Source organism: Austrofundulus limnaeus, unplaced genomic scaffold, assembly GCF_001266775.1.
Source record: "Austrofundulus limnaeus strain Quisiro unplaced genomic scaffold, Austrofundulus_limnaeus-1.0 Scaffold358, whole genome shotgun sequence".
NCBI classification, from domain to species: Eukaryota; Metazoa; Chordata; class Actinopteri; order Cyprinodontiformes; family Rivulidae; genus Austrofundulus; species Austrofundulus limnaeus.
Window position 1 is genome coordinate 310,276 of NW_013952760.1, and position 6,341 is coordinate 316,616.

At 38.5% G+C, this 6,341-nt stretch overlaps 2 protein-coding genes across 2 annotated transcripts in view; one reads left to right on the forward strand and one right to left on the reverse strand.

Moving 5' to 3' along the window:
- Nucleotides 1-3,502, forward strand: part of LOC106528081 (MBT domain-containing protein 1) — a gene marked incomplete in the record, with an annotated part of 16,345 nt that extends 12,843 nt beyond the window's left edge. Inside the window, 6 exon segments of the mRNA XM_014023153.1 lie at nucleotides 6-153; nucleotides 353-435; nucleotides 534-771; nucleotides 845-916; nucleotides 990-1,166; nucleotides 1,491-3,502. Of these exon segments, the coding sequence (XP_013878607.1) occupies nucleotides 6-153; nucleotides 353-435; nucleotides 534-771; nucleotides 845-916; nucleotides 990-1,166; nucleotides 1,491-1,582 (810 nt within the window).
- Nucleotides 3,503-3,835: 333 nt separating this feature from the next.
- Nucleotides 3,836-6,341, reverse strand: part of LOC106528082 (nucleoside diphosphate kinase B) — a 4,077-nt gene continuing 1,571 nt past the window's right edge. Inside the window, exons 2-5 of the mRNA XM_014023154.1 lie at nucleotides 6,077-6,207; nucleotides 5,771-5,872; nucleotides 5,323-5,435; nucleotides 3,836-4,074 (exon numbers count right to left, since the gene is read on the reverse strand). Coding sequence (XP_013878608.1) covers nucleotides 3,957-4,074; nucleotides 5,323-5,435; nucleotides 5,771-5,872; nucleotides 6,077-6,193 — 450 coding nt within the window. The 5' untranslated portion in view covers nucleotides 6,194-6,207 and the 3' untranslated portion in view covers nucleotides 3,836-3,956. The remainder of the gene's footprint in view (nucleotides 4,075-5,322; nucleotides 5,436-5,770; nucleotides 5,873-6,076; nucleotides 6,208-6,341) is intronic.

The following is a 6,341-nucleotide window of genomic DNA, read 5'->3' on the forward strand; positions in this document are numbered from 1 at the left end:
GACAGGTTCTGGCAGACGGGTACCTGATGATCGGCATTGATGGATCAGAAGCTGCAGACGGCTCAGACTGGTTCTGTTATCACTCCACGTCTCCGTCCATCTTCCCCGCTGGCTTRTGTGAGATCAATAACATCGAGCTGACGCCCCCTCGAGGTAGAATGGCCCCGCCCACTTGGAGGCGGGGCTGTGAAGGTTGCTCTGCGACACTTTAATAAAACCATAAATGAACATTATTGTTTAAGTAAAGTTAGGAACTGTTAGGTTTGTAGGAAGTCCTGGAAATGTTCTGTAGAGTTATAAAACCTGGACTTTCAGGACCCGGTTCACCAAAAACTCTGGTCTGGTGTGTCAGGTTACYGCAGTCTGCCCTTCAGGTGGTTCGAGTATCTGAAGGAGACCAAGTCTGTGGCTGCACCTGTCAACCTCTTCAACAAGGTGAGACCTCCCTGTARCCCGGCAGTCCTCAGTCCTGCTCCTGGACCTGGACTTGTCCTCACTGTCCACAGCTCTTACTCAACTTCCTATCCCGACAGGAAGTCCCAAACCACGGTTTCCGTCCCGGGATGAAGCTGGAAGCCGTGGACCTGATGGAGCCTCGGCTGGTCTGCGTGGCCACGGTGACCCGCATCGTCCACCGGCTGCTGCGGGTCCACTTCGACGGCTGGGAGGACGAGTACGACCAGTGGGTGGACTGCCAGTCCCCGGACCTGTACCCGGTGGGCTGGTGCCAGCTGACCGGGTACCAGCTGCAGCCTCCCGCCGTCAACGCAGGTAAGCCTCACCTGAGCCGGGCCTCCTGAGGGGACAGGTGAGCCCCGGTCTGTAAGGACTTCCTTTGTTCCAGGGTCCAGAGACGGACAGTCTGCAGCGTCCAAACAGAGGAGGAAGTCCCAGCAGTACAGAGGACAGAAGAAAAGTACGTCCCCTCAGACCTGACCGCTTCTGGTTTTATTCAGAGACGTGACTTCTGTTAACTCTCCGTCTCTCAGAGAGGAAGTTACCTGTTGCTAAGCGCCCCGTCAGCCTCTCCGGCGCCATGGTAACAGGAGTACCCAGGAACCTGTCGGGAGACGAGAACGAGACTCCGCCCGATTACCCATCACCCCCTCCCCCGGCCTCGGCAGCCCAGCCCACCTCAGCTGACCCCGACACCGAGGGGGGACCAGGTAAACACACCTGCCACCTGGACTCAGACAGGAAGTGGTCGATCAGGAAGTACTTAGACAGGAAGTGGTCAGTCACAGGTGTTCAGACAGGAAGTGGTGGAACTGAAGGATTTTAATCAGTATTTGATCAGACATGAATTAATGAAAGAAGAAGTGTTCAGGTACTCTGACAGGAAGTGATCAAACAGGAAGTGAGTTAACTTTGCTTCATGACTGACGTTACCTGTAGCGCCACCTGCTGGCACTCGTTAAAATCKTTTCTGTTCTGATGGAGACGAGTCTGAAGCTGTTTTTCCTTCAGATTTAGTTGTTTGTTGTGTTCAGGTCTGCAGACGGAGGAAGAGGAGGAGGACAGCAGGATGAAGAGAGTCGGAACAGAAACCAACGGCTCGTCTGCAGGTTTCCTCTCCAGCTAAAACATTTTCTCCTCTGTTGGAGCAAAACTGCTCAAAGTTCAGAGAGAACTCCTCCTGCTGCCYCTTTCATTTCACAAAAACAGAAAAAATGTCCTGGTGCTGAGTCAGCACAAACTGAAGGAGCCGCACTGAAGAGGCACGAAGGAGGAAAAGAGTTTGTGTGATTTTATTTCCAACGTTTGGATCGTTTGTCGCTGTTAAACGTATGTGTTTGTGTTTCTGTGATGCGTTCAGGTGCTGCGTGGAAAAATAACTGGTTTTAACTTCATGGACTGAACTCAAATCACCCAGTTTCTGCTCAGCTGGAGGCTTTCTTTACTTTAATATTTATTCTCTGTTTCAGTTCAAAGTTGGTTTAAAAGAAAAAATGTGAAGCGAGTCGTCGTCAGATTTTCTGTTTGTTCAAATATTTTATTCTTTATTTGTTTCATGGAATTGTTCCAACAAAGTGAAAATGAAAAGTTTTATTATTGTTAGTAAAGACAGATTTATATAAATCTAAAAGTGTAGTTTATTAATTGATCAGTAAAAAGTTTTAATCATATCAGTCAAAATAAATACAACTAAATTTATCAGATTATTTTGATTTCAGTAATTAAACCTCAATAAAACTGAAGTTTATCAGACTTAATAAATAAATTATTAACAGATAAAATAAAAGTACAGCAGTATTAATATTTACTGTAAAGTTGGATSTTAGTTTATTGTCAGTGTTTTAAAGTTTTTCAACAAAAAAGAAAATAAAAACATGAAATTATTGTTTTAATGTCGAGGTACTAAAATACAATATAAACTATAAACCGGTTATGGTTAATTTTTCTCACTTAGTAAAGTTTACTAAAACAAAGACTTTTTTTAGATTTTCTTTTAAAATCCCAGATTTTTTGTTTTTCTATCAAATATTTTATTATCAGAAAGAAAAATTGATCATTTAATTTAAAATTTGTTTTCATCCAATCAGGAAGCAGCTTGTTGAAATGAAGCATCTGTTTACAAAAATAAACAAAAACAAGAAACTTCAGAGAATTTGTTGTTGTTTTGGTTCTAAAAGAAAAACCTGGACTGATCCTCGGAACAGGTCAAAAACTGCACAACTGATCTGTTTTTATCAATTTAATTAGTTTTTTCTTCACATCCTTTAAGAAACGATAAAGAAATCTGTTGACAGAATCAATAAAAATGTTTTTATTTGGTTAAATTTTTTATTTTTTTTATGTTTTCAGCTCTACGGTGTCCTCTGTGGGACAAACCAGGTTCTTTTCTCTTCCTGTTGGAAACTTTTGGTTTTAGTAAACTCATCTCATTATTTATTTAATTTTTACTTTGAGATTAAATTTCACTAAAGTTTGTTTTTATTGATTTATTGTTTTTTGTTCAAGTTATATTTTATTAAGATTTTTTTCTTGCTGAAAGTTAAAACCTTCAGATCCTTTTATGTTGGGCTGAAAACTCATCAAATGTTTCAGAAAGTTTTTTTTTTTGAACAGATTTTATTTCAGTCTGTGGTTCTGGTTCAACGTCTCATGAAGTTTATTTTTTGAGTCGCTCATTTTGTCTAAAATAAAAWCAGCTACACATTAAAAGACTTTCATTTAATCTTTAACCTGCAGCTCCACAAACAAATCTATCAGATAAATAATAAAACTGTTCAACTTTTATCTGTTCGGCAGCTTTGAATCAGAAAAATAACCTTTTATCTTKTTGTTATAAATAAATTAAATGTTTGTGACAAACAGATTTTTATAGAAAACCTTTTCATAAAGTGACTGAATGTTTGTAAAAGTTAATGTTGTGAAATGTTSAAATAAGAAGAATCTGTAAAGGTTTAACTGATGAAGGTTTTTATATTTGGTGTCATGATTGTGAACAAGAGAAATAACTTTACAGTTTATGTAATAAAATCTTATTGAAGAAAATTCATTTATTTTGAAATTTTTTTTTTTTGTCTTTGAGTGAAAACAAGAAATGCAAGATTTTTTTTCATACTTTTTGCTTTAGCTAATGTTTTGGTYCTTAAAGGTTTTGGCTAGCTTCTAGCTACTTTCAGCCAATCTTTTGCTGTTTCAGCTATAAGCTACCATTTTACTACTTTTTAATTGGCCTTTTTAAATCGGAGTTTCCTAAAGGAACATTTTAAACTTTGACCTCTTTCAGACAGAAAAAAGCTTCTGGACCCAAAGTTGAGTCAAACCCAGAGAAGTTCTGATTCTGGTCCCTGAAGACCCGGTTTGTCTCCATTAAAAACACACAAACTGTTAACATGAGACTTTATTGATCATGTTGTGGTTTGATTGGAGAAAACCAAGTCAGAGGATCGACTGTAGAGTGGGTGGAGCCAGTGGTGGAGGGCGGGGTTTCRGTTAGTGGGTGGGGTTTACTCATACAGGAAGGCCTGAGAGCAGGGGGTCCAGTTGACAAACTCCTCGGCCTTGAACCACAAGTCAACCTCCCTCTTGGCGTTTTCCAGGGTGTCGCTGCCGTGGATGATGTTCCTGAGGAGACCAGAATAACACATGCTTATTACAGGCTTATTACTTCGCTTATTACATGGTTATTACCTAACTTTTAACCTTAATACCTATTTATTTCCTCATTAATACCTATTTTAACTGATTATTACCAGATTATTACTTAACTTATGAACTTAATACCTGATTATTACCTGTTTATTACCTGAGTAATACATATTTTAACTGATTATTACCTGATTATTACTTAACTTATGAACTTAATACCTGATTATTACCTGTTTATTACCTGAGTAATACATATTTTAACTGATTATTACCTGATTATTACTTAACTTATGAACTTAATACCTGATTATTACCTGTTTATTACCTGAGTAATACATATTTTAACTGATTATTACCTGATTATTACTTAACTTATAAACTTAATACCTGATTATTACCTATTTATTGCCTGATTAATACATATTAACTGATTAATAGCTTATTACCTAACTTATTACCTTATTATTACATGATTAATTCCAATTTATTACCTGATTAATACATATTTATTAATTGATTAATACCTCATTATTACCTATTTGTTATCTGATWAATACATATTTATTAACTTATTAACACTTTATTATTACCTAACTTACAGCCTAATTGTTACCTGATTACTACATATTTATTAACAGTTTAATAACTTATTATTACCTAACTTATTATCTGATTAGTACCTAACTTATTACCTTTTAATACCTATTTATTACCTGACTAATACATATTTATTAACTGATAATACCTTATAACCTAACTTCTAGCCGAATTCATTACCTGATTATTACCTGATTATTACCTAACTTATTGCCTTATTAAAACATATTTTTAACTGATTAATACTTGATTATTACTTATAAACTTATTAATACCTGATTAATGCCTATTTATTACCTGATTACTACATATTTATTAACAGATTAATACCATATTACCTAACTTATTACCTGATTATTACTTGTTTATTACCTAATAAAAACCTGTAATACCTGTATATTAGCTGATTTTTACCTGATGAATACCTGATTCTCATCAAGTTATTACCTAATTATTACTAACTATTACATAATTCTAATCTGTTTGTTACTAGATTATTACCTTTTATTACAGATCAATGCCTGATTATTACCTAATTATGATTAATACCTGATCAATACCAAGGTTTTACTTGGTTATTCTCTAATTAATARCTGATAATTATCTGATTATCAGTTGTTCACTCACCTGCCGATGTTGATGCACAGGTCTCCACGGATGCTGCCGGGCTTGGAGTCAGCAGGGTTGGTCTCACCCAGCATCATCCTGGCCAGCTTCACGATGCTCTGACCCTCCCAGACCTGAAACACACAGACCGACCCACCTGTGGTCACCTGACAGGAACCAGATCTGGTTTTGCTCAACAGTTTTCAGATCAGGAATCCTTCAGCCTGAGCAGGATCCCTACAGAACCCTAAACCCAGTAATGGACAGAGACTGAACCAGTTTAAAACCAGTCAGGAGACTAAAGCCCAGATCTCAGCCTCAAGGATTCTGTGTCTTTAAAAATAAAACCTGGTCTCTGGGTCCAAGGTCTGAGGGGCTAAAACCAACAGAGTCCTTGAGAGCTGGCTGACGTAAGGGAAGGAGCTAAAAGCAGACGGTGTGTTTGTGTTTGTGTTTGTGTTTGTGTTACCATGGCAAGGATTGGTCCAGAGGACATGTATTTGCAGAGTCCTGCGTAGAAAGGCATGTCCTTCAGGTCCAGGTAGTGCTGCTTCAGGTGGTCTTCAGAGCCCTGAGAAGAAAACAGGAGAACAGGTTCTCTGCAGGGTCTAAAGAGGATCCAGTCCCATCTGGTTTCACATGTCAATCATTTTAAAACTGAAGACCAGAACCTGAAACCTAAACCTGATTTACTGGTTTTAAAGAAGTCCTGGTTCTGTGTGGTGCAGGTACCTGCACACTGGTGCAAACAGGTGTTTATCGTAGCCATGGTTACCTGCACGAATTTGGCAGCGACCAGCTTGAAGCCCCTCTGCTCGAAGCGCTTGATGATCTCACCACACAGTCCTCTCTGGACGCCATCAGGCTTCACAGCGATGAACGTACGCTCCATGTCTGCTGAGGAGGCTGCAGGAAACACAGTCAAGCAGGTAAAGATATGATGCAGCAGCACCCACCTGAAGACTGAAGACTTTCCTTTTTCATAAATCCTATAGTTAGACTTAGGTTTCCTGAATTATTCTTCATTTCTGCTGCTATAG